The sequence below is a fragment of the Pristiophorus japonicus genome, chromosome 21 (genome assembly GCF_044704955.1).
Source record: "Pristiophorus japonicus isolate sPriJap1 chromosome 21, sPriJap1.hap1, whole genome shotgun sequence".
NCBI classification, from domain to species: Eukaryota; Metazoa; Chordata; class Chondrichthyes; family Pristiophoridae; genus Pristiophorus; species Pristiophorus japonicus.
In genome coordinates this window covers 81,716,033-81,743,866 of record NC_091997.1, presented here as the reverse complement: position 1 = coordinate 81,743,866, position 27,834 = coordinate 81,716,033, and the positions used below count along the sequence as shown (strand labels likewise).

The window sequence follows — 27,834 nt, the reverse complement described above, 5'->3', positions numbered from 1 at the left end:
GAAAATTACCTGTTACTCGTAATTTTAAGCCTGTATCGCCAAGTACTACTCCCACTGTTTAATTTAAAGCAATATTCTGGGTCTACTTTTTTTGTATCTCTCTACCTTTTCTGGCATCATCTTTCCAGGCTGGAAAATTCCTAGTTTCTCCAACAGTCTTGCCTCTTAACGCAGAAAAGATAGGATGACGTGCATTTATATAGGGCAATTCAGGACCTCAAGACGTCCCAAAGTGCTTCACAGCCAATTTAGTATTTTTGGAGTGTAGTCACTGTTGTAATGTAGGAAACGCAGCAGCCAATTTGCGCACAGCAAGCTCCCACAAACAGCAATGTGATAATGACCAGATGATATGTTTGTGATACTGGTTGAGGGACAAATATTGCTCGGGACACCAGGGCGAACTCCCCCATTCATGCTTCAAAATAGGATCGTTTACATCCATCTGTTTTAACATGTCATCCGAAAGACAGCATCTCCCTCAGTACTGCATTGGAGTATCATTTCTAGTGTCTAGAGTGGGACTTGAACCCACAACCTTCTGGCTCTGAGGCGAGAGTGCTACTCACTGAGCCACAACTGACTCACACTTAGCACGGAGCTGGCTCTGAATGCCTTCCGAAGCCGCTCAGTTGTACGAACCATTGCCGAGGGAAAGGCAATAAATACCACTTGCCAGCACCGCCCACTCCCACTCTCGCTCGCCAATCTGCTCTACTGAAATCCTTCATCACACTGATGATACTGACTGTCCCTGTGAACTAGTGTGTGAAGGAGGTGCAATTATCAATGAATATTTAGCAAAATAGTAAATTTAAAAAGGTTTTAAGCCTTGAGTTTTTTAAAAAAAAACCTTGTTTCCTTCCACACTATTGAGATGCGGAGAAACGTATGTGGTGAGGTCAAACTTGGCATCGTACCGTTTGTGAAATGATTGATGTCTGCATGTCGTGTGTGTGCGTCATTCCAAAAGAAGAGTGTTGCAGGGTCTCCTTGTAGGACTTGTAAACGGTTGCGTAAATCTGCATGTGTGATAAATATTGGCATAAAAACACATCCTGGCCATGCAGTGGCTTCTCTAAACCTGCACTGATTCTTTAAAGCGTTCAGTTTGAAATCTGTCTTTAATTTAGTCTGAGGTGTTGGGAAAGCGACAGAGATTGCAGCCCCTGCATATCCGAGCTGCAATCGGACATCCGTCCGGCCCGAGCCGTGACAGACCAGGGTGTCCGGTGGTTTCCCCTGTAAGCAGATTTCGGGCCAGCCTGAAATCAGAGCCTGCTTTGTCTGGGGAGAAGCCCGTCACCGGCTTCAGCATCGAGAATGGCACAAGTCTGCACTCTGGGGACAAACTGCAGGCAAGCAGCTCTGCTGACAGCAGCACAACTCGAGCAGTTTTTTCCTTGATTATTTAAGCTGCTTCTGCTCCTGTGCCATGCACGGTCCCTGCCCAAATAGATGCGTGTTGGCTGTTGCTATGCTCTGCTCAGCTGCTGGGAGGTGCCCGGGAACAGTCTGCAATCATTCTTCCCTCTCTTCACCTCTCCCCTCCTTTCTTCTCTCTCTCCTCTTTTTTTTTCTCTCTCTCTCCTTTTCTCTCGCTCTCTCTCTCTCTCTCTCTCTCTCTCTCCTTTCTCTCTCTCTCTCTCTCTCTCTCTTCCCCCACTCACTTCCCCCTCTCTTCTCCCCCTCCCCCCTCACTTCCCCCTCTCTTCCCAGTCTCTTCTCTCTCCCCCCCTCCTCTCTTCTCTCCCCCCCCCTCTCTTCTCTCCCCCCCTCCTCTCTTCTCTCCCCCCCTCCTCTCTTCTCTCCCCCCCTCCTCTCTTCTCTCCCCCCCCTCCTCTCTTCTCTCCCCCCCCTCCTCTCTTCTCTCCCCCCCCTCCTCTCTTCTCTCCCCCCCCTCCTCTCTTCTCTCCCCCCCCTCCTCTCTTCTCTCCCCCCCCTCCTCTCTTCTCTCCCCCCCCTCCTCTCTTCTCTTCCCCCCCCCTCCTCTCTTCTCTCCCCCCCCCTCCTCTCTCTCTCTCCCCCCCCCTCCTCTCTTGTCTCCCCCCCCCATCTCTCTTGTCTCCCCCCCCATCTCTCTTGTCTCCCCCCCCATCTCTCTTGTCTCCCCCCCCCCCTCTCTTGTCTCCCCCCCCTCCTCTCTTGTCTCCCCCCCCTCCTCTCTTGTCTCCCCCCCCCTCCTCTCTTGTCTTCCCCCCCCCCTCCTCTCTTGTCTTCCCCCCCCCTCCTCTCTTGTCTTCCCCCCCCCCTCCTCTCTTGTCTTCCCCCCCCCTCCTCTCTTGTCTTCCCCCCCCCCTCCTCTCTTGTCTTCCCCCCCCCCTCCTCTCTTGTCTTCCCCCCCCCCCCCTCCTCTCTTGTCTTCCCCCCCCCCCCTCCTCTCTTGTCTTTCCCCCCCCCTCCTCTCTTGTCTTTCCCCCCCCCCCTCTCTTGTCTTCCCCCCCCCTCCTCTCTTGTCTTCCCCCCCCCCTCCTCTCTCGTCTCTCTGTCTCTCTCTTCCTCCCCCCCCCCCCCTCTCTCTCTCTCTTCCTCCCCCCCCCCCTCTCTCTCTCTCTCTCTCTCTCTACACAACTGAGGGGTCCAGTAATAGTCCATGTGGCTTTTTAGTGCATACTGTCCTACTAAATGGTGCAGCAGCAGTTACTTAACGATCAGATCCCAGTCTAGCCTGCGGGGTTTGGATCTGCAGGCAGCACAGTGCAGGTGGTTGGGGAATGTACAGTGAGATGGCGTGAGCCGAGCTGTGTGGTGTACAAGGCAGGCAGCTGCTGTATCCAAAACTCCATTTGCGCACGGGAGAACTCTGAAGTGCTTCCAAATCTCCGGTCCCTCCCAGCACAACCTTTCTTCCATTTTTCTGTTTTCAGTAAACACTGGAGGTTGAGGATTGTGTCCTTCCTGTGAATGACGATCGCAAATCCTGGGGCTGATTGTCCCGACAAGAGGTGTGTCTGCCACCTGTAATACGAGCCGCAACCTCAGGTAATTGCTAGTTGATGACCTCTCTGCCAGTTTGCATTATGTATGTATTATTTTGCTCACTGATCCTTTAAGGATTTGCAGTTGTTTTACAATTTTTTTGACTATTTCATTCAATGAGAGCTAAAAATGACTCTCTGGCATACTGGTTATGATACTGGACCAGCAGCCAGATGTTGAAGGTTTAATTTCCGCTGCGGCAAGTTGAGAGACTGAATCTAACAAATCGAGTAATTTGCAGGTTGTGTCAGAAAATAAAATAACATGCTGGATTGTGGTTTAAAAATGCAACTGTTTTACTATCTGGATAATATTACCTCTCGACCAACATCACTAAAGCAGATTATCGAATGATTATCACAGTATTGTTTGTGGGAGCTTGCTGTGCGCAAAATGGCTGCCACTTTTCCCATGCCAAATATTTAATTGGCTGTGAAGGAGTCAGAAGGTTGTGGGCTTCAGTCCCACTCTGGACACTAGACTGACACTCTAATGCAGTACTGAAGGAGGTGCCGTCTTTCGGATGAGACGTTAAACCTAGGCCCGGGTGTGGGGCGGGAATTGAGGATCTGTGAAACTACTCCAGCAGGAGAGAAACTTGCCAACCTCTTCTACACCACCCCCCTTCCAAAAAAAACTATCACAAAATTTAAAAGAAAGTTAGCGAGTGACTCCAAGGCAGGAATTCAATATTTAGCTTCTGAAGTGTTGAATACTGCCACATTTCATACACTTTTTGGGGTTGACTGCTCAGTTTGCTGGCAAGGATTTGAGTGCTCTTGTGTAGTATCAGCCTCGGGTATATTCTAATTGGTTAAGAAGTTTAATAAAAAAAAATTGTTCTTCAATACAACTTGTGAAAATTTATATTCTGTATACATCAAAGTTCAGAATTTATTGTGGCACTTGATTGAAGCACTGGGTACAATGGGCCCAAGTTTTGAGCCGCGCCTAGAACGGCGCAGTCCCGACCTGGATGCCCGTTTTTCGCGCCACAAAGTGCGCCTAAAAAAAAAAAACTCCAGATTCTCCACCTCCCTGCAGGTCGTCTGGCCCTCGGCGCAGTGCAGCACGAGCTGTAGGGGGCGGAGCCAGGTCCCTGTGCTGAAAACAGTGCAGGGACCTCTGCACATGCACGCTACAGTGGGCGCACATGTGCAGTAGCTCCAGGCGCCCAAAAATGTGTGGGAGGGGCCGAAGCACGCAGCCCCTAGCCCTGGCCGAATGGCCTCACTGGGGCTGCGTGAATAAGGCTCCTCCCACGGCCAGCTCCTGCTTCCTCCCGACCCGACTTGACTCCCGCTTCCCGCCTCTAGACCGGACCCGACACCGACCCGACTCCCGCTCTCCCGCCCCCCCCCCCCAACCACCCCAGGCCTCCGGACTGGACCCGACACCGACCTGACTCCCGCTTCCCCCTCCCCGCCCCAGGACTGGACCCGACCCCCCCCGGACTGGACCCGACCCGACTCCCGCTCCGCCTCCGGACCCGACACTGACCCCGACCCCGACCCAACTCTCTCTTTCCCCCCCCCCCCCCCCCCCCTCTGCCCCCGGACTGGATCCGACCTGACCTCCCTCTCCCTCCCTCCCCCTGACCCGAACCGACCTCCCTCCCCCTGACCCGAACCGACCTCCCTCCCACGCTCCCCCCGACCCGACCCAACGCCACCTAGCTATAAATCTGGTGCTGGGGACGGGCCCTGCCCGAAGTCTCGGGCCCGGCCCGTTCAGCCTCCTTTTCCTCCCCTCCCCCTCCCCCCGTCAGAAACACAGACAATGAGAGACACACACAGACAGACAGAGACTCAGTGGGGGGGGGCATCCCAGCACGCTGTTGGAGGGCTCCCGGTGCTGCAGTCGGTAAGTAGAAAATGTTTTATTGATTTAAAAAAAAAATTATATATTTTTTTTTAATTGATTTATTGGTTGATTTATTGATGTATTTATCATTTATTATTGATGATGGCTCTTTATTTGTAAAACTGAAGTGTTTAATGTTTGTAAACTTCCCTGTAAACCCCCCGCCCCCCACCATTCCCTACGCCTGATTTGTAACCTATGCCTGATTTTCTAAAGTGTAGACAAGGCTTTTTCGAGCGTACAAAAATCTTCACTTACTCCATTCTAAGTTAATTTGGAGTAAGTTTTCACTGACGAAACTTTGAAAACAGGCGTAAGTGGCCGGACACGCCCCCTTTTGAAAAAAAATTCTGTTCCAAAGTGAAACTGTTCTAACTGACTAGAACTGGAACAAACTAAATGACGAGAATTCCGATTTCTAAGATACTCCATTCTACACCAGTTGCTCCTAAAAATCAGGAGCAAATCATGTGGAAACTTAGGGCCAATGTGTGCACAGTAATTGAGCTACAGTATTTTAGCCTGGGGAATGTAATTTTAGTTTGTCTTGTCTGTGGAGCTCGGTATCAGCTGTGGCTCAGTGGGTAGCACACTCTCCTCTGAGTCAGAAGGTTGTGGGTTCGAGTCCCACTCCAGGGGTTTGAGCACATAAATCTAGGCTGACACTCCGTCGTCGTCGTCGTCGTCGTCGTCGTCGTCATCATCATAGGCAGCCCCTCGGAATCGAGGAAGACTTAGGTGGCTGGTTCTCTTATTGGACTACAGTCCCTGTCACAGGTGGGACAGATAGTTGTTGAGGGAAGGGGTGGGTGGGACAGGTTTGCCACACGCTCTTTCCGCTGCCTGCGCTTGGTTTCTGCATGCTCTCGGTTTCTGCATGCTCTCGGCAACGAGACTCGAGGTGCTCAGCGCCCTCCCGGATGCACTTCCTCCACTTAGGGCGGTCTTTGGCCAGGGACTCCCGGGTGTTGATGGGGATGCTACACTTTTATCAGGGAAGCTTTGAGTGTGTCCTTGTAATGTTTCCTCTGCCACCTTTGGCTCATCTGGAACGCTGCACTGTCGGAGGGTGCCGTCTTTCGGGTGAGCCGTTAAACCGAGGCCCCGTCTGCACTCTGAAGTGGACATAAAAAATTCTATGGCACTATTTCGAAGAAGAGCAGGGGAGTTATCCCAGTACCCGGGCCAATATTTCTCAATCAATAAAACATTGCAGTTTGTGGAAGCTTGCTGTGTGCAAATTGGTTTCCCACATTATAACAGTGGCTACACTTCAAAAGTACTTCATTGTACTTCTTTGAGACGTCTGGTGGTCGTGAAAGGTGCTATATAAATGCAGGTCTTTTTAGTCTTGCTTTTAGGTAGTCTTCAGAAGAAATTGAGTCCCTATCTTGGCCTTTTAAAGGGGTTGCAGGAGCAGGGAGAGCTGGGGGTGTACTTAGGGATGAGGGTCTTCAGTTATGTGGAGAGATTCGAGAAGCTGGGATTGTTATTGTTAGAGCAGAGAAAGTTGAGGGGAGATTTAATAGAGGTGTTTGAAGTTGTGAAGAGTTTTGGCAGAGTAGATAGGGAGAAACTGTTTCCACTTGCAGGCGGGTCGGCAACTAGATTTAAAATAATTGGCAAAAGAACCAGGGGGGCGGAGGAGGTGAGTGTTTTACACATTGAGTCATGATCTGGAATGCACTCCCTGCAAAGGCGGCGGAAGTAGATTCAATGGTAACTTTCGAAAGGGAATTGGATAAATGCTTGAATAGGAAAAAATTGCGGGGCTTTGAGAAAAGAGCAGGGCAGTGGGACCAATGGGATAGCTCTTTAGGAGCTGGCACAGGCACGATGGACTGAATGGCAGCCTCCTGTGGTGTAAGATTCTATGATTCTGTTCCTAAATTTTACTCGCACTTTAAGTTTCATCTTGGAGAAATTTTTAGTATAAAAATGGCATTCTATGTTCCATAATTCTAGCCTTTGGAGGAGTTTTTTTATAATTCAGCTCCATTTAAAATTTTTTTTTAAACTGTTTTACTTGCACAAGAGGGCTGGGCCTGAATGAGATCAGTGATCTGTGTTAACTTGTACCATCTAGTCCTAAAGTTATGCTACTGACTTGTGAGTTGGTCCCACAAGTGATAATTTTAGTGCAGTCTTGTCTCGAATTATAGTTGTTTTTAGCTTTTCGTAAGAAATTTTAATTCTGATTTTGCTAGTTGATGAAATAGAATAAATTTAGTTAGCAACTATTTTCCTCATTTTAATCAGGACACAGAAGATTGGTTAGCTGCATCTGTTTATTTAGTTACACAGTCTGGTGCAATGAAAGGATATTTAACAATCATCTGTCTGCTTGCATGTTTTACAGCACTAAGTCATAATTACTGTACTGAATTCTGATTTGTACAACAGATTGGTACAAGGGAAGTATAATGTATGCACCAGTGAGTATGCCCCCAAGCTTGCAGAGCTGTTGCGCCGTTTAAGGTTCCCAAAGTTTTGCTTGTCGGTTCTAGTGCCCCTTTAATAATATAGACTTTATAGTTTAGTTAAAATAGTTGTAGAGCTGTTGCATTGAATGGCTTAGCCAGTCATGTGATGTTTACAAGACTCAATAAAACCCCAGCCAGTTGGATCTAGGTCATTCACGATGAGGTATGCAGTTACGAGCCTAAGGATGAACTGGTAATGTGTAGTGTGATAAACCTTTTGTTAATAAACCAACTAGTTCTTAATAGCAATGCGTTGCTATGAATTAAGCAAAGAGCCCATGAAGCAGATACGTTACAGGAGGTAATGAACTCTGAGTGGTGGAGACATAAATCATTTAAGAACTAATTGGGTTCTGCAGTGGGGGACTCTAGCATCATTCTGGAAGGGTGAAATAAGTTGGGCAGAATGCCCTTCCTCATCTGTAATTATTATGTGATGTCTTGTGAATATTGGTGCTTCTGCTATTGAGGGTAGAGGGGAGGAGGTGCTCATACAGGGCTTCACTTTGGGTTCTGATTGTATATTTTTTCTTTTAGCATACTCATTTTTAATGTCACTATAAATGGCCTTGAGGGGTATGTCAATACCAGACTACTATCTATGCATTCCATTATCCGCCCCCCCCCCTCCAAAAAAAAAATAATAGAGCGAAAGTTGAAATCCATTTAATGTTTGTTTTATTTAACCTTGTTGTCCTGGCAGTCAAAATAGGACAATATGGACTTTCTCTCAAAAGGCCATCGTGGATCGCCATTTTGAATCTTACCGTGATGGAGTGTAGCTGCTTTGGTTTCTGGATAATAATGTTTAAGCGTGTTGCACCTTGAGTACTTTTTTGAATCACTTGGATTCTTCCTCCTGTGATCCTCCTCTGTTGCCCATTACCACCCTGACTTCATCTTCTCTTCATTTCCTGGTGGGTTGCTCTGACCTGTGACTTTCTACCAAGGTCGCAACCCATGGCGTTGATTGGCAGGTAGCCTACAGGGTCTCTGCAGCGTTCCTTCTGTCCTCTACCCAGCCGCGATGTGAAGCTTGCCAGTTTGTAAGGGAAGTGGCGTTTCACCGACAACCAAGTCCGGAATCCGACCATCTGCTTCAGGTCCCAGCGCTCTTTTGCTCAAGCAAACTGTTCTGCCCTCAAATTCCTCCCTGATAATGCCGTGTTAAATATTTATTGTGAACTAATCCGCCAGCTCATCAGTATAATCCGCAGATCGTCGTACAATATGCAAACCCCAGAGAACCGCTTTAAATCACAGTTATGGTATTTGAGCTAACTTGCAGTCGTTTCTGTGGCATGGCCCGTGCAGATTTCCCCCTACCCCAGACTGAGAGGGCATGTGATCATCGTGAATTAATTGTGAAGACACTTGCTAATTTTGTGGGTCGTGGCCAAGTATGTTATTGATGCTGTTAAAGTAACTGAGCTGCAGTAAGGAAGCAGTTTAGTGGCTAATGGGAGCCTTAAACTAACCATTGGCCTCCCCAAAGTACCAAGATGGCAGCTGTATCTACCTGATATCAGGCTGTTGCATATAATGCTGAGCATGATTCTGGAGGTGCCCTCAGTTACCTGGCTCTTGCTCTCTCTGGAATTGCATTCTCACTCCCCCCCCCACCTCCGTCCTCCTCCACTTAAAGCCAACCTCTTTGACCAAACATTTGGTCATCTCTCCTAAATCAACCTTTTGGCTTGGCATCTATTTTTCCCAACACCTCTGCGAAGTTGTGTGGGACGTTGTTGCGTGTTAAAGGTGAGATATAAATGCATATTGCAGCTGTGGTGGGAGTAATGTGTGTTTCAGATGTCCGCCTTGGCGCTATCGCCTCTAGAGTCAGAAGGTCGTAGATTCAAGTCCCACTCCAAAGATTTGAGCATATTCTCTAGGCTGACACTCCATTGCAGTGCTGAGGGAGTGCTGCACTGTTGGAGGTGCTGCCTTTCGGCTGAGATGTTAAACCGAGGCCCCGTCTGCCCCCTCAGATGGATGTAAATGATCCCACGGCACTATTCAAAGAGCAGAGGAGTTCTTCCTGGTGTCCTGGCCAAGATTTATCCCTCCACCAACATCACTAAAACAGATTATCTCATCAATTATGTCATTGCTGTTTGTGGGAGCTTGCTGTGCACGAACCACTTCCGCGCTTCCTACATTAGAACAGTGACTGCGCCGAGATGTTTTTCAGTGGCTGAGGCGCTTTGAGGTGTCCGGAGGTCAGGAAATGTGCTGCATGAACGCCAGTCCTTTCTCTCTCGTTCTTTATTGCTACTTTGCGGACCTCACCTGTAAAGCAGCCCCTGCCCTTTGATGTCATTGAACGTGTGAAAGTGTCGTGGCAATGAAAAGAATGCTTGGCTGCCTCTGTCCTTTTTTGAAGCTGTGAAACCACAAACTGGTGTAATCACTGTAGCTCGCAGCCTCCGCAGCTCTAGTGTTACACCTCAAATGTATCCTGTGATGGTGATCGTCTGACTCACCGATCTTCCTGTGGTCTCCATGTAATTTCAGGACTAATTTTACCCTTCGTTAGTCTTGCTTTATGTTTTATATATCCTTGTGTATACCTCTTCTTCTTTCTAATAAGGTAATTCCATTTCTGGTTCACATTGAGTCCCCAAACCATCCTTTCTTTGCTCTACTGAGCTTATGATGTCTTCTGAACTCAACAGTTGAATTGCAGTTAAGCTGCACATACCCGACAGAATTTAGAAGCCCGCTAGTAGTCTCTAAGTTGTCAGGCTGCCTGTCTGCTACCCAGTTCTGGATGAGCAGTAACTTTCTCCAATTAAATATTGGGAAGACCGAAGCTATTGTTTTAGGTCTCCGCCACAAACTGCGTTCCTTAGCCACCAACTCCAACCCTCTGCCTAGCATCTGTCTGAAGCTAAATTATACTGTTTGCAACCGTGGTGTCATATTTGACTCTGCAGTGAGATTCTGTCCACATATCCACGCCATAGACTGCCTATTTCCACCTTGTATCCCATCTCCATCCCTGCCTCAGCTCATCATCTGCTGAAACCCTCATTCATGCCTTTGTTACCTCTAGACTTTTCCAATGCACTCCTGGCTGGCCTCCCACGTTCTGCCATAGCTAAACTAGAGTTCATCCTCATCGTTGGCTGCCTTTGACCTAACTTGCACCAAGTCCTGCTCACCCATCACCCCTGTGCTCGCTGCATTGGCTACCGGTTAAGCAAGGGCTTGATTTTAAAATGATCATTCTTGTTTACGAAGCCCTCCATGGCATCACCCCTCCCTATCTCTAATCTCCTCCAGCCCCACAACCTTCCCGAGATATCTGCGCTCCTCTAATTCTGCCCTCTTGAGCATCCCTGATTGTAATCGCTCCACCATTGGTGGCCGTGCCTTCTGTTGCCTGGGCCCCAAGCTCTGGAACTCCCTGCCTAAACTTCGCCGCCTCTACATCTCTCTCTTCCTTCAAGATGCTCCTTTTAACATTCCAAGCTTTTGGTCACCTGCGCTAATTTCTACTTATGCGGCACAGTGTCAAATTTTTTTTATCTCCTAATACTCCTGTGAAGCGCCTTGGGACGTTTCACTACGTTAAAGGCGCTAAATAAATACAAGTTGTAACAAGATCAATATGGGAATCATCCATACATGAGGTGCCTGGGATGGCAATGGGATGTTTCCATTTAATTTGGGCGAAGGAGGGGCGAAAGACCAGTATTCCCCACTCCAGAGCATTGCCCCATGACCACTGCTATAAAGTGAATGTGGGTCAAAAGCAGACTCCTGCCTAGGTTGAATAGTTGACTTGACGCTCTGAATAGGTTCCCACATTGAAAATTGACCATTTGGGTTTGTTGCAAGAGAGCAGTTGACACCAGCACCCAGTTTGAGTCCGAGCCTTTGGATGACGGTGAACATTGGAACGTAGAAAATTCTTGTGTGTTCTGACTGCTTGCTACATTTCATTATCTTAAAACTTGGCTCTGTATTTTGCTGCAGCATCTCCAGCTGCTGTCTGGGAGTAAAGCACACCTCTTAAATGGAGCTGGGCTACAGTAAAAGAACGACTTGCATTGATATAGTTCATTTCACAACCACCGGATGTCTCAGCGCTTTATAGTCAATGAAGTACTTTTGGAGTGTAGTCACTGTTGTAAAGTGATCATGGAACAGCGTGAGTTTAGGGCCCAGGGGCAGCACGGACCAGCCCACACTGCGATATGTGCGCGCACTAGGTCCGTGCAGCAGAGCTGGTCTCCAGTCGTCTTGGTTAATCCTTGCCACTGGACCAAGACCTAGCTCTGTCAAGCCCGTGTGGTGGCTGGTGTGCAACAGCCACCGCACGTTTTTAAAAAAAAAAATCCACACACATCTTCCACCCTTCAATATGCAGTTCGGGACCTGGAATATTGGGTCCTTCATTGAAACACCTGTGAACTCATCCTTTTTTGGTGTGGAAACCAGTCATCCTCGATAAGAGGGACCCTCTATGGTGGTGATGAATGTGGGAAACGTGGCAGCCAACTTGTGCACAACAAGGTCCCATAAAAAGCGATGTGATAATGACCAGATAAACTGTTTGAGAGCAAACAGGGCCTCGGTTTAATGTCTCATCCGAAAGACGGCACCTCCAACAGTGCAGCACTCCCTCAGCACTGCACTGGAGTGTCAGCCTAGATTTATGTGCTGAAGTCCTTGGAGTGGGACTTGAACCCACAATCTTCTGACTTGCATATGGTTCGTATTCCATATGGTTTGGTTTTAATGATTTGAGAGTGCAATTAACAAGTCACTGAAAAGGTTGAAGCAGCGGCAAGGCTGAGACGACCTGCTTTATTTCAAAGAGCAAGGGAGTTATCCCCTTGTTGTGGCCAATATTTATCCCTCAATCAACATCGCTAAAACACATAATCTGGTCCGAATCACATTGCTTTTTGTGGGACCTTGATCTGCGCAAATTGGCTGCTGCATTTTTTACTTTATAACAGCGACTGCACTTCAAAAATACTCCATTAGCCGTGTCAGCTGTAGCTCAGTGGGCAGCACTCTCGGTCACAAGGTTGTGAGTTCAGGTCCTACTCCAGGGACTTGAGCATATAAATCTAGGCTGACACTCCAGTGTGGCGCTGAGCGAGTGCTGCACTGTCGAAGGTGCCGTCTTTCGGATGAGACGCTAAACTGAGGCCCTGTCCGTGCTCTCGGGTGGATGGAAAAGATCCCGTGGCATTATTTCGAAGAAGAGCAGGGGAGTTCTCCCCGGTGACCTGGCTAATATTTATGCCTCAATCAGCATAACAAAAACAGATTATCTGGTCATTATCTCAGTTTGTGGGAGCTTGCTGTGCGCAAGTTGGCTGCTGTGTTTCCTACAACAGTGACTACACTTCAAAAGTGTTTATTGGCTGTAAAGCGCTTTGAGACATCCAGTGGTCTTGAAAGGCGCTATATAAATGCAAGTCTTTTTAAAAGCTCTATGGGTATCCTTGGGTTGTGAACGGCGCTATAGAAATGCAACTCTTTTGAAATAAGTCAGGTGGGGGCAGCGGGAGACTGTCTTGCCCGTTTTATTGTTCAATGAAGAGCCCTCTCATTTCTCAACTAAATGTTAGACGTGGATAGGTTGCTGCGTAAAACGAGTCTGGTGTTGTTTCGGAAGTGTCACCGGGAGCTGAGCTTTCAGAAGCTTCCTTTCCCGTACTCTGGAACTTGCGAGGCAGCCTCTTATTTATGAACTGACGAATACTTCCCTTGCCAAGCCCAACCACCCGAGGTGGGACACTACATTACCACAGTAGCAGCCTGAGCTTTACTGATGGCTTGGCAGAGTGTGGTCAGCGTAGTTCCATGTTACTTTGGTGCATTTTCCTTCCAGATGGTCCGGGGGCTGTCGCTGGCTGATTTGTGGCGGTATTTAACGTTTCTGCTGTGAAGAATGCCCCATTATTTTTCAGTGACAATTAGCTGGCTGCAGTTCATCTTGATTTATATGGAGAACATTGAAAACAGAAGCCATTCTGTCAGTAATTACAGCGTTGCAGATACTGCTTGTACCCAATACTTCTCGCGGAAAGAAAATCCCCTTTTACTGAGTTCAGTTATGATCTTGACTTTTTTTATTTGTGGGATGTAGGCGTCGCTGGCAAGACCAGCATTTATTGCCCATCACTAATTGCCCTTGAGAAGGTGGCCTTCTTGAACCGCTGCAGTCTGTGTGGTGAAGGTGCTCCCACAGGGCTGTTAGGGAGGGAGTTCCAGGATTGTGACTCAGCGATGATGAAGGAACGGCCGATATATTTCCAAGTCAGGATGGTGTGTGACTTGGACGGGAACGTGGAGGTGATGGTGTTCCATACGCCTGCTGCCCTTGTTGTCCTTGGTGTTGGAGGTTGCGGGTTTGGGAGTTGCTGTTGAAGAAGCCTTGGCAAGTTGCTGCAGTGCATTTTGTAGATGGTGCACACTGCAGCCACGGTGCGCCGGTGGTGGAGGGAGTGAATATTTAAAGTCGTGGATGGGGTGGTCACAGACACTCTTCTGGATAAAGGGGTACATGATTGCTCTACAGTTGCGATGGCTGATGTTAATTTGGATGGTGTCACCATGGGCAGGATTGTCTGGTTGGGAGTGGCAAAATGTATCTCGTGACAAGTCAACCCTACCACTCATAGTCCCACAGCAACATTGAGTCATTTTGTAAGATATAGTGAGAGTAATGAATGCCTGGGAGAAAATTTACGAGATTCGAGCATCATCTAAACTATCTGATGGGATCATGTTTTCATATCTTGGAGAATAGTGAGAAGTGGTGCAAGGATTTGCTGGCTGATTATTCGGCTAAGACATGAACGCTCCTTCTATAGCCGTAACCATCTTTATACCAGCCCATAGAGTGGTTAATTCTTTACTGTGGAAGGGTTGTTGTGGGCTCCCGCAACTCACAAGATGATGGAGTGGCTACCCACACCCACCGATTCCCATTGGATCTCAACCCAGATTTTGCCATGACTGAAGCGAGATGGCCTGAGGGGTCTGCACCTTCTGAGCGAACACTGCACTTTCTGACTCTGAATATTATCACCTAAGCCAAAGGCTTGTTCCGATTATAGCACGAAACATTTATTACGAATAAAAGTACCTTCTGAAGTCCCTGAATTATTATTCTAGTTTGAAACCCATCCCTTCCTGGTAGTGGATCTTGTGGGGAATGTAAATGACAGGCGTGCCTCCAATGTTGTGACCAATTATTGCTTAAAGCTTGCATTTCCTGAGTTCATGCCAGTATTTATTCTCCACACGAGTCTCTTCTCGCTTTACTTTATCTCGCCTTAGCAACATATCCTATTCCTTTCTCACTCGGGTATTTACCGAGCTTCCCCTGAAATGCATCTATGCTACTTGCCTCAACCACTCCATGTGGTGGCAAGTTCCACATTCTCACCACTCTCTGGGTAAAGGGGTTTCTCCTGAATTCCCGATTGGATTTATTACTGACTATCTTATATTTATGGCCCCTAGTTTTGGTCTTCTCCCACAAGTGGAAATATCTCTTCTCTACATTTACCCTATCAAACTCTTTCATAATATTAAAAACCTCGATCAGGTCATCACTCAGCCTTCTCTCTCTTTCTCTTTCAAAAGTCTCATCCTTGTCTTCAAATCCCTCCATGACCTCACCCCTCCCTATCTCTGTAATCTCCTCCAGCCTCACAACCCCCCCCCCCCCCCCCCGAGATGTCTGCGCTCCTCTAATTCTCTGAGCACCCCTGATTATAATTGCTCAACCATTGGTGGCCGTGCCTTCTGTTGCCTGGGCCCCAAGCTCTGGAACTCCCTGCCTACACCTCTCCGCCTCCCTACCCCTCCTCCTTCACGACGCTCCTCAAAGCCTACCTCTTTGACAAAGCTTTTGGTCACCTGTGCTAATTTCACCTTATGGGACTTGTTAAAGGTGCTATATAAATACAAGTTGTTGTTGTAGCGAACAGAGCCCCAGACTGCTCAGTCTTTTCTGATCAGTTTTACTTCCTGTGTACGTCACGATTACTTCCCGTCACATTTCAGACGGCACACTTTAGATGATACAACTTTAACCTATCCTCTTGCTCACCCTGAGCAATGCCACAGCAGATCTACTAGTCGGCATTGAGATTCTGATGTAATCACTGCACGGTTGTCTAATGAGAACCGACACTTGACTAAGTAAGAATAATTGGTCTGGATGTATAAAAAATGTGCGAAATAAAAACACAACTGGCTGGAAATCTCAGCAGGTCAGCATTTTCTGTTTTTGTCAGATTCCAGCATCTGCAGTTTGCTTTTGTAAGAATGTGTGTGAATGTTCTATAAAATGGATCACCTAAACAGAATGTGGATTCAATTTAATACTTCAGTTGAATGAGGAATTATGAATGAATATAATTTGTTTTTCAGAGTTCACTTTTACACCGCCAATGTGAATGAGAAGCACCCATGAGGACGGAAGCAATTAATTTGTTTTCCTGGCGATAAGGGGATGGCCGGCTATCGGATCTGAAGGCAGCCATGCTTTTCAATGACCACCTCTGACTGTACTTACGGACTCAGCGTTGCCCACCAGGTCGGCGCCTTCAGCGCAAGTGCTCTGGACTTCCTCCGATCGGCAGCGAGCGTCTGCCCGCTATGGATTCTAGTCGCACAAGCAGAGAGCGAGAGAAGGAGAAAGTGGACGATGCTCGACGGTCTAGCAAGCCGACGAACCGGAGTCCGCATGGCACTCGCCCCAGCTCCAACCAGTCTGGGGTCCTCATGGTGGGGCCCAACTTCAGGGTTGGCAAGAAGATTGGCTGCGGGAACTTTGGCGAACTTCGATTAGGTAAGGGCAGCTCCGTCATTGCTCCTTTCGATATTTTCTTGGCTCCTTGCAGTTCCACAACCAGCTAATTAGCAAAATACTGACCAGAATCCAAATAGGCTGCCATCCATGACCTTGAGCTGTTGGCTAGCTTGACTGTGCAGCACAGCCCTCTTCATAGGAACTTGGTGAATGGGAAGATTTACTCAGGGATTTACTTTTGTGCCCCATTATGATTTATTTTTTGAGCCTTTCCGCTTTGATTTTTTTTGCCACTTTCCTGGAATTATTCTATGATGCACAACTTCTGCTACTGAGGGAAGGGGTGAGGTTGGCGACGTGGACCTCTGCCAGTGACCCCCCCCCCCGCCAGGGGGTTTGTGGGACTGGCATGGGCGACTCCTTTCAAAGTGTTCCTCTGTAAGCTCCTGCAGCCCCATAGCACATTTTACATGCGTCATTCTTCTGACCTGCTAGACGTCTCACCTTTAACACACTAAGGGGACAGAACCTTTAGCACCTAGGCCCAATCTCCGGAGCTCCCTCCCTAAAACATTTGAAAACCTTTTTGCAGCGACGCTTTTACATCGGATATACGGCCCAACCAGCCCATGCTGGCGTTTATGCTCCATTGGAGCTTTTAGTTACCCTTTCCTAATAGGTTCCTAGCTTGCTGTCGAGTTCCCCGCATCCTTCTATGAAGCGATTGGGGGCATCCCTTTATGTCTAAAGGAACTGTTCAAATGAAAGTTGTTCACGCCCATCGTTAGCGTTCTGTTTACAGTGACTCAGTGGTAGATCTCTAGCCTTGTGGGTTCAAGTCCCCCCTCCAGAATTACCCTTCCGTCTCCTTCATCCACCAATCCAATCTAATCTAATCATGTATATTGACGTGGTTTCTGCCTCAACCTCTAACCCTGGAAGTGAATTCCACAGCCTCACAACTCTCCTACCCTCTCCTAAATCTCTCGCATTTAATCTTGTCGCTGTGGCCCCTCGTTCTTGACCTCTCAACTACCTCCTGGCTGTGAGGCTAGGCTGGTGACCAGATCTCTACCTCTGCTTCCGACTGATACCCATTGGGAACGGTATGAAAGAAAGACTTGCATTTATATAACGTCTTTCATAACCACTGGACATCTCACTTTACCGCCAATGAAGTACTTTTGAAGTGTGGTCGCTGTTGTAATGTGGGAAACGCGGCAGCCAACTTGCACACAGCAAGCTCCTGCAAACAGCCATGTGATAATGACCAGATCATCTGTTTTTGTTCTGTTGATTGAGGGATTTCTTCGAAATCGTGGCCATGGGATCTTTTACGTCCACCTGAGAGGGCAGACGGGTCCTCGGTTTAATGTCTCATCCAAAATGTCTCCCTCAGCACTACACCCCGGAGTGTCAGCCTAGATTTTGTGTGCTCAAGTTCCTGGAGTGGGACTTGAACCCACAACCTTCTGACTCGCAGGCGAGAGTGCTGCCCACTGAGCCACAGCTGGCACATCGGGAGCTACATCGGGAGTAATAGGCAAACGGGTGGAAGTTACAAAGAAAGTAACTGATCGTGGGAGGGAATAACATGAAAGCAAAGGAACCTTGTGTACAGGTAATTTCAGGCGCGACCGTGTGCCTCCAGTCTGTGGGGCAGCTCCAGTGTGTGGCACTGCTGCTTTGCCCTCCATTATGGTGCTTTTACCATCAACACTTCGAGAAGGCAGCCCACTAAATGAGGAAGCTAAACCAATACATGAGGGAGAAAGGAATAGAAGGTAATGCTGATGGGATAAGACGAAGAGGGGTGGGAGAAGGCTCGTGTGGAGCATAAACACCTGCATGGACCTGTTGGGCCAAATGGCCTCCTCTGTGTTGTACATTCTAAGTACAGGTTGAACCTCTCTGGTCTGGGACTCTCTGATCCGGCATTAGTTTGTAGAACTGCCGCATTGCGTGGGTGGCGCCCGGTTTCCCACGCTAACGCAGAGTTTGTTTTCGTCCGGCCGGCAGTCCTGGCTCTCGGTGTTCTGAGCTATTATTTAGCTCTTTTGGTTCAGGAGAGCGGTGAGCAGCATCCTATGGGAACCTGTTAGGCTAGGCTTATGCTAGTCATATACTGACCTCCCATGGTTCGGAAAATTCTGTTTCGGCACCGGTCAGGTCCTGAGGGTGCCGGACCACAGAGATCCAACCTTTAATTCAATTCAAACATGTGTTACCTCACCTTTTTGCTTCAGTAAAATGTGTGCAACCACCAGCTTTATTGACTCTTGTTTCTATTGGTGGATCAGAGTATCTTTTGGAGGGAGGAGGTTTGGGCCCTGTAATTAGGTGGCACACCTAGCTAGCTTTTATAGCCATAAATAATTGGGTATTTGTTTAGATCAAGACTGGAACCAGCAGCTGTGTTGTGTTACCTTGCTGTTAAATGCCAGCTCCCTTTTTAGAGTAAGTTTTTCTGGACTTTGTTTTTGTTTCTTACATAAGATATGCATATATATAGCACCTTTCACTATCTCAGGACCAAAGCGCTTTACAGCCAATGAAGTACTTTTGAAATGTTGTCACTTTTGTAATGTAGGAAACGCAGCAGCCAATTTACGCACAGCAAACTTCCACAAACAGCAATGTGATAATAACTAGATTGTTTTTTTGTGGTGGTGATTGAGGGTAAATATTGGCCAGGATACCGGGCATAACTCTCCTCTTCGATATAGTGCCATGGGATTTTTTACATCCACCTGAGAGTAGAAAGAGCCTTGGTTTAACGTCTTATCCAAAAGACACTCCCTCAGCACTGTACTGGGAGTGTCAGCCTAGATTTTTGTGCTCGTCTCTTTTCTCGAGGGGGGGAGGGGGAAAAGAAGGCTGAGGTGTGACCTAATAGAGATATTTAAAGTTATGAATGGCTTTGAAAGAGTGGATACAGAGAGAATATTTCTACTTGTGGGGAAGAGCATAACTAAAGACAATCAATATAAAATTGTCACCAAGAAATCCAATAGGGATTCAGAAGAAACCTCTACCCAGAGAGTGGTGAAAATGTGGAACTCGCTGCCACAGGGAGTGGTTGAGGTGAATAGCATTAATGAAGGGAATAGAGGGTTATGCTGATAGAGGAAAGACGGGAGGAGGCTCAAGTGCAGCATAAACGCTGGCATGGCCTATTTCTGTGCCGTATATCTGTGTAAGTCTCTGGAGTGGGTCTGGAACCCACAACCTTCTGACTCGCAGGCGAGAGTGCTGCCCACTGAGCCACGACTGACGCACCAAGGAAACGTGTACTATTTTAAATTAAACCTGTTTTTAAAACGGCTGTCTTGTGCTTCCATATAATTCATATATGTATATCTTGTTACACAAATGTATTGTAGAATCCCAAGACTCGATTTTTGAAGTATTTGCATCATTTTGGGAATTTGTGCAATTTTTGTATCCAGCTCTGCAAAAGACACTATATTTTTAGCATTTTGACAATACAGAACAATGGCAAATCAAAGTGTGCAACATATAACAGTGGGTAGCACCCTCACCTCTGAGTCAGAAGGTTGCGGGTTCAAGTCCCACTCCAGAAACTTGAGCACAAATCTAGGCCGACACTTCAGTATAGTGCTGAGGGAGTGCTGAGTCACTGTCTGCCCCCTCGGGTGATCGTAAAAGATTCCATGGCACAAGTTCGAAGAAGAATAGACGGTGGTGTTCTGGCCAATATTTATCCCTCAGCCAACATTACTAAAAAAAAACACATGATCTCAACATTATCACATGGCTGTTTGCGGGAGCTTGCTGTGTGCAAATTGGCTGTGCATTTCCTACATTACAACAGTGACTACATTTCAAAAGTACTTCATTGGCTGTAGAGCGCTTTGGGAGGCCCTGAGATCTTGAAAGACGTTATACAAATATAAGTCGTCTTTATAGGCAATGGAAAAAAAACCAACTTGCATTTATATTGCGTCTTTCACATCGGAAAACATTCCCAGGTACTTTGCAAGACTGTAATCAGACAAAAATTGCCTCCAAGCTGAAGAGATGTGGGTATTGGGAACCCACCAACAGATATTTCTGCAGGACCAGTGCAACAAAAGTGAAGAGGTCAGCTTAAAAACATTTACTTCCTTCCTTTCACTGGCCTTAACCTCTGCCCTCCTTTCATAATCCCGCTCCCAATAGCTTTTAGCAAGTTTTTCGGATGAGATGTTAAACTGAGGCCCCATGGCACTATTTCGAAGAGCAGTGGTGTTCTCCCCAGTGTCCAGGCCAATATTTATCCCTCAATCAACATAATAAAAACAGATTATCTGGTCGTTATCACATTGCTAATTGTGGGAGCTTGCTGTGCGCAAATTGGTTGCCACGTTTCCCACATTACAACAGCGACTACACTCCAAAAGTATTTAATTGCCTGTGAAGTGCATTGAGACATCCGGTAGTCGTGAAAGGCGCTATATAAATCCAAGTCTCTGTCTCTCTCTCTCTCTCTCTCTGTCTCCCCCCCACTTTCTCGGGCTCTGTCTCTCTCTCTTCCCCCCCCCCCACTCCCTCCCCCCTTCTCGGGCTCTTTTTGGCCCCACCTCAAATAAATTCAAGCCGTGCAGAACCTTTCCATCGCAGCGATTATGCAGCAGGATACTGTAAGCATCAGTGAGTTTACAGTGTTAGCTAGGGAAGCATTTTTATCTCCGATGTGTGACACATGAATTAGAGCTGGAGGAATTCAGTGCTGTAAAGGTTCATATTTTACAGGCTTCCTCAATGTTGAAGTAGAGGACACGCAGGTGACATTCCCAGTTTCAGCTTCACTTTATTGCACCCGACTTGGCACCTGTCAAAACCATCCTGTTGGGTACTGTACAGTGGCTGCCATTTGTGTCTGTTACTGGAAAGGGAAAGCAACAGACATGCAGTGTTTCTCACTAACTTACCTCTTTGACCAAGCTTTTGGTCAGCAATCCCAATGTCTCGTGTGGCTCAGTGTCAAATGATGTCTGATGCTGCTCCTATGAAACGCCTTCGGACATTTTACTGCACTAAAAGCACTAATATTGAGGACCAGCCTGTGTAATGTAGAGATGAAGCAATGTTCACTTGTGTTTCATCACAATCCCGAATATTATTCAATGAATTATTTACTGGTATGGAAATCTGGGTTGGATTGCATTTAATTTGTTGCTGACTCTGTGTGGCCTTTGCACTGCTGTGGAGAGAGCAATGGAGGGGCAGCGAGGCAAAGCATTTCAGTGAACGGGCAGCTTAAGGATCTGTCGGTGTGAGCCAGCCCAATCTCCAGGGCAATTGAGAATATTTTTATGTCTACAAAAAGTAGAGAAATACTGGCCCAGAAATTGCGGTCAGAGGCTTCCAGCAGGTGGATGCCTCCGACCGGAAACATTTCTACACAAGTACCTGGTGGTCCCGGAGGAGCGTGGGATTGCGGTGGGGAGACCTTCTCTTCCCGCGCTGCAGAGCGTGCTCCCGTCCTCCAGGCTCCCACGCAGAAGGTGCAGTCACGTGTGACCGCTCAGCCAATCAGGTACAGTATTCCACAGCATTCTCATTAATAGCAACGGGAACTCTATCTACCAGTTCTCATTGCTATTAATGAGAAAAAAAACAAACCCACTAAACACCATAATAAAAAAATAAAAAACACACCTCACATAATTAAAATTAATTGAAATTAAAGTTAATAAATATCTTAGGAAAATATATTTTTCTGATTTAAAAAAATAAAAGTTTTGTAATTAGGGTTAAAAATAAACTTACCTTAGTGGGCAGTGTTTTTAATAAAGTGGATTTTTAAATTTAATTAAATTATATTTTTGAATGTTTTAAAACTCTTATGCCTGTAACAGTAGGCTATGCGCCTGCTTTTATGAGGCGCAAGAGTTTTGAGGACATTTGCTGGGCAAGAGATGGGTAAATCCCGCAATCTTGCCCTTGCAAATGTCCTTGCTCCCGAGATGCATTGGATCTGTCGAGCTCCAGCTTGACATCGGAAAAGCCGCATTTCAGCGCATGCGCATTGTGTGCTGAAAACCGGCTTTTCCGATGCCTTCCCGGGTCCGTAGACACTCCATACAGGATTTCCAGGCATAAATGTTTGTAGGAGTAAGAAGGACCAAAAATTGTTTGCGAAGCAGAAAGTGTTGTCTATTGTACAAATCAAGTATAATACACTGGGACATTCTTTGTATGTGAAGTGCAATTAATTTGAAGTATGCAGCACAGTCTTGCTTCTCTTCAATGTTCTTGGAATTAAAAAAAAAATTGTTCCTGGGATGTGGGCGTCGCTGGCAAGGCCGGCATTTATTGCCCATCCCTAATTGCCCTTGAGCAAATGGTGGTAAGCTGCCTCTTGAACCACGACAGTCTGTGTGGTGAAGGTGCTCCCACAGTGCTGTTAGGGAGGGAGTTCCAGGATTTTGACCCCGACAAAGGAATGGCAATATACTTCCAAGTCAGGACAGTGTGTGACTTGGAGGGGAACGTGGAGGTGATGGTGTTCCCATGCGCCTGCTGCCCTTGACCACCTAGGTGGTAGAGGTCGCGAGTTTGGGAGGAGCTGCCGAAGAAGCCTTGGCGAGTTGCTGCAGTGCATCTTGTAGATGGTGCACACTGCAGCCACGGTGCGCCGGTGGTGGAGGGAGTGAATGTTGAAGGTGGGGGATGGGTTGCCAATCAAGCTGGCTGCTTTGTCCTGGATGGTGTCGAGATACTTCACTGTTGTTGGAGCTGCACTCATCCAGGCAAGTGGAGAGTATTCCATCACACTCCTGACTTGTGCCTTGTAGATGGTGGAAAGGCTTTGGGAGTCAGGAGGTGAGCCACTCGCCAGATTACCCAGCCTCTGACCTGCTCTTGTAGCCACAGTATATATGTGGCTGGTCCCGTTAAGTTTCTGGTAAATGGTGACCCCCAGGATGTTGATGGCGGGGGATTCGGCGATGGTAATGCCGTTGAATGTCAAGGGGCGGTGGTTAGACTCTCGCTTGTTGGAGAATTGTCATTGCCTGTTCTTGGGATATGCAGAATGTTGGCAAGGCTGCTATTACCCATCCCTGATTGCCCTGCGAAGGAGATGGGATGTTGTCTTCCTGAACCGCTGTAGTCTTTGTGGTGGAAGGTGTTAAGTAGGGAATTTTAGGAATTTGGTCCTGCAGTGATGTAGGAACAAAGTCAGGATGCAGTGTATTTGGAGGGGGAACCTGGAACTAATAGTGTTGCTACAATCTTGTGCTTCATAATCCATGGGTTTGAGAGCTGTTGAATTGTGCGTGGCGAGTTGCTGCAGACTTGTAGACAGTAGAAATATACTAGAAAAGAGAAGGCTGAGGGGAACCTAATAGGTGTCTTTAAAATTATGAAGGGGTTTGATAGAGTAGACAGAGATGTTTCCACTTTTGGGTAGTCGAAATCTAGAGGACACACAAGAAAGAAAGAAAAACTTGCATTTATATAGCGCCTTTCATGACCACCGGACATCCCAAAGCGCTTTACAGCCAATGAGATACTTTTGGAGTATAGTCACTGATGTAATGTGGGAGACACGGCAGCCAATTTGCACACAGCAAGCTCCCACAAACAGCAATGTGATGATGACCCGATAATCTGTTTTTGTTACGTTGATTGAGGAATAAATATTGGCTAGGACACCGGGGATAACTCCCCTGCTCTTCTTCGAAATAGTGCTTTGGGATCTTTTGCATCCACCTGAGAGCAGATGGGACCTCGATTTAACATCTCATCCGAAATGACAGCACCTCAGACAGTGCAGCACTCCCTCAGCACTGCACTGGAGTGTCAGCCTAATTTATTTTGGACTCCAGTCCCTGGAGTGAACATAAGATGGTCAATAAATCCAATAAGGAATTCAGGAGAAACTTCTTTACCAAGAGAGTGGTTAGAATGTGGAACTTGCGACCACGGGGTAGTTGAGGCAAATAGCAGAGATGTTTTTAAGGGAAAGCTGGATAAGCACATGGTGGTGGAGGGGGGGGGAGGGAATAGAAGGATATGCAGATGGGGTGGGAGGAGGCTTGTGTGGAGCATAAATGCTGGCATGGACCAATTGAGCCGAGTGGCCTGTGTCTGTGCTGTAAGTACTAAGTAATTCTAGTAGCCATAGTGCTCTGGTGATACTTTGACTTCTGCGCAAATGTGGTGCATACGACTTTTTCGTACTCGCTAATATTCTCTGCTCCCCTGAAGACAGAGACTCTTTCCTCGGGTACTGATTACCCAAGTGGCCATTATTCATAATACGAGCCTTGATGGTAGGTATTCATTTTGTGTGTTTGTGGTTAATTGTCTTTAACACCCTGCACTCTTCATCCCCACCCCCCCCCATGGCCAGAGTTCTGATGCTAGTGGATGAGTGTCTTGGCAGCAGATGGTTGATATTGTGGAGGTGGAGAGCGTACGGCGTAGGTCGAATAGGATGGCAAAACTGCTAAGAGTTGAGTCAGGCAGTGGCTGAGGAGGAGGCTGAACTTGGTGGATAAAATGGTACCGAGTTTGTGGTGGGAGCCCAAGGTCATGGATTTGGTGATGATCCAAAGATGGCCAGTACTTGAGGGAGGGGAAAGAATCTTGGAATTATAGAAATTTACAGCACGGCAGGAGGCCATTTTGGCCCATCGTGTCCGTGCTGGCCGACACACAGCTATCCAGCCTAATCCCATTTTCCAGCTCTCGGTCCGTAGCCCTGTAGAGTACGGCGTGTCAAGTGCACATCCAAGTACTTTTTAAAGTATGGTGAGGGTTTCTGCCTCTACCACCCTTTCAGGCAGTGAGTTCCAGACCCCCACTACCCTCTAGGTGAAAAGATTTCCCCTTAACGCCCCTCCTAAACCTCCTAATTAATTTAAATCTATGCCCCCTGGTTGTTGACCCCTCTGCTAAGGGACATTGGTCCGTCCGATCCATTCTATCTGGGCCCCTCAATTTTATACACATCAATAAGGTCTCCCCTCAGCCTCCTTTGTTCCAAAGAAAACAAACCCAGCCTATCCAATCTTTCCTCATAGCTAAAATTCTCCAGTCCAGGCAACATCTTCGTAAATCTCTCCTGTACCCTCTTTAGTGCAATCACATCTTTCCTGGAATGTGGTGACCAGAACTGCACGCAGTACTCCAGCTGTGGCCTAACTAGTGTTTTATACAGTTCAAGCATAACCTCCCTGCTCTTGCCTTTATTAGCCGAGTCTCAAAATACAAGTATTCCACAGTTTAACCACCTTAGCGACCTGTCCTGCTACCTTCAGGGATCTGTGGACATGCTCTCCAAGGTCCCTTTGTTCCTCTACGCTTCAGTGTTGTACCATTTAATAAACATCCTGGGAATTGAAAGGAACAAAAAGATGATGGCGGCGACTGAGAAGATGTGGCAGAAAGGATGTATGTCCTACCAAAAGCCATGGTATAATTGGAATCGGAGGAAGAAACGGAGAAAGCGAGGAATATGAAGATTGTGATGTCTGGCAGTGAAGTCTCGGGAGTTTGCGAAGTTGGCGGCTGATGGAGGAGATTAAGTTTGAGAGAGATTCTGGTCCGGTTCGGCAAATCGCTTCTAGCTTGAGAAAGCAAAGACAGCGAATTGAAAACCCGAGGAGGGGGGAGGGGCAGGCACAGGCACGGGGAGAGGCTGAAACCGAATCTTCCACTTAGCTACAGAAATGAATGAAGCCTCAAATCTGCTGCTTCCCCCAGTTCTCTACTCTTTCCACAGTTGTGGCCGACTAATTGTCATGTGGTCGCAGATGTAGTGTTACGTGGGCTGTGGGGGTGTGATGAGCTGTAAATGTTCTCACATACGTAGTTGAATTGCAGTTAAGTGGTGTGCCATTCACTTCATGGGGTGTATGTTGATTTTACAGACTGGCATGCAGTGCGTTATATTTATTTATATCTTCTGTAGTTCTACTTTATTGCTGCCCCCCCTCCGCCCCAGTTCATTCACGCGAGTAACAAATTGGCTACTGACACCGTTAAACCTGGCTACCACCTCTCCACTGGGCAGGGGGCTGGCTAACTGACAGGAACAGTGTCGGCACAGTAAATTACAATGCAGAATCCTCCCAGCTGAGAATGTTTGGCATCTTTGAAGTACCACAAGCTTCACACAGGCTGCATTTATAGAGGGCAACATCTGACACCAGCAGCAGGGCGTCTTTGTTAAGCCATTGTAGCCTTTAATTTTAAGATAGCTTTCCAGCTGCAGCATGAAAACTCTCCCTACACGTAGAGGCAGTAAAGTCTGCACTGGTGTTTTACAAAGGTCTGTGGGAAGCCCTTTGGACACAGCAGAGCCAAACACACAAACACTCCCACTCTCCCGCTCTCCCGCTCTCCTGGTTGAAGAGTTAAAAGTCAATAAATATGTACTATCTGATCTCTTAATGGACTGGATATCCACTATCAAAACCATGACCCTGTACCTTGTCTGACGTCTAGGTGTGTCTGCGTATCACAGTGCAATAGCCTGCAATTATACAGCGTCTAACATCAAAGAAAGACCGACAGACTTGTATTTATATAGCGCCTTTCATGACCACCAAAGTGCTTTATAGCCGATGAAGTACTTTCAAGTGTAGTCACTGTTGCAATGTAGAAAATGCAGCAGCCAATTTGCGCACAGCAAGCTCCCACAAACTGCAATGTGATGATGACCAGATAATCTGTTTTTGTGATGTGGATTGAGGGATCAATATTGGCCAGGACACCGGGGATAACTCCCCTGCTCTTCTTCATATAGTACTGTGCGATCCTTTACGTCTACCTCCGAGAGCAGATGGGGCCTCGGTTTAACGTCTCATCCGCAAGACGTCACCCCCGACAGCGCAGCACTCCCTCAGTACTGCACTGGAGTGTCGGCTGAGATTTTTGTGCTCTAGTTCCTGGAGTGAGACTTGAACCCACAACCTTCTGACTCCGATGCGAGTGTGCTTCCCACTGAGCCACAGCTGACAGTCAGGTGTTGAGAGAGAGAGAGAACTAGCTGTGGTTGCCAATCTTTCCACACACCTCCGTGGAGGTGGATGGGTCAAGCCACCCCACCCACCTCCGTTTAAATGGAAGCCTTCCCCAGTGTTGCAGCTTTATCTGTACATGTTGATTTGCACTGATTGCAGTAGGGTATGCTGCACTGGATTTGGGCAATACGAGGGTTTATTCACGGTCCAGCCTGTGCTAAAACCGATTATGGAACGCTTGATGTATGCAAGTGTGAGAAATTAGAAAATGTTTGTTCCACAGTTAATGTCACCTAAGAGCACAAAATGAACCCAAGACAATAATGGCGTAAGTAGACTCTGATGTTTTGACTTGCTCATCATGCCTTATGACCAAGGACTGGGAGGAAGAGCAGGAACAAAGCCAAGTGTGTATGGTGACAGGTTCTTTGTTTCACACATTGCTTTCAGAATCTGCTGTGTGTTCCATATCTGACGCACACAGTTTACGTGCTTCAACGGCATTCCAATAGTGTTTAGAGGTTGGGGGAGGGGGGTTATCCTAATGAGAGATTGAGTAGTATTGGCCTACATTTATCCTGACCTATATAGTCCTGGCCAATATTTATCCCTCAATCAACATATCAACATATCAAAACAAACAGATTATCTGGTCATTATCACATTGCTGTTTGTGGGAGCTTGCTGTGCGCAAGTTGGCTGCTGCATTTCCCACATTACAACAGTGACTGTACTC

At 47.2% G+C, this 27,834-nt stretch overlaps 1 protein-coding gene across 2 annotated transcripts in view; it reads left to right on the top strand.

The window, feature by feature from the left end:
• Nucleotides 1-2,873: 2,873 nt before the first annotated feature.
• LOC139234141 (casein kinase I) overlaps nucleotides 2,874-27,834 on the top strand; it is a 174,283-nt gene continuing 149,322 nt past the window's right edge. The window contains exons 1-2 of one of the 2 annotated variants that reach the window (XM_070865116.1): nucleotides 2,874-2,982; nucleotides 15,735-16,155. In XM_070865116.1, coding sequence (XP_070721217.1) covers nucleotides 15,963-16,155 — 193 coding nt within the window. In that variant the 5' untranslated portion in view covers nucleotides 2,874-2,982; nucleotides 15,735-15,962. The remainder of the gene's footprint in view (nucleotides 2,983-15,734; nucleotides 16,156-27,834) is intronic. The other variant, XM_070865117.1, reaches the window with a different exon arrangement.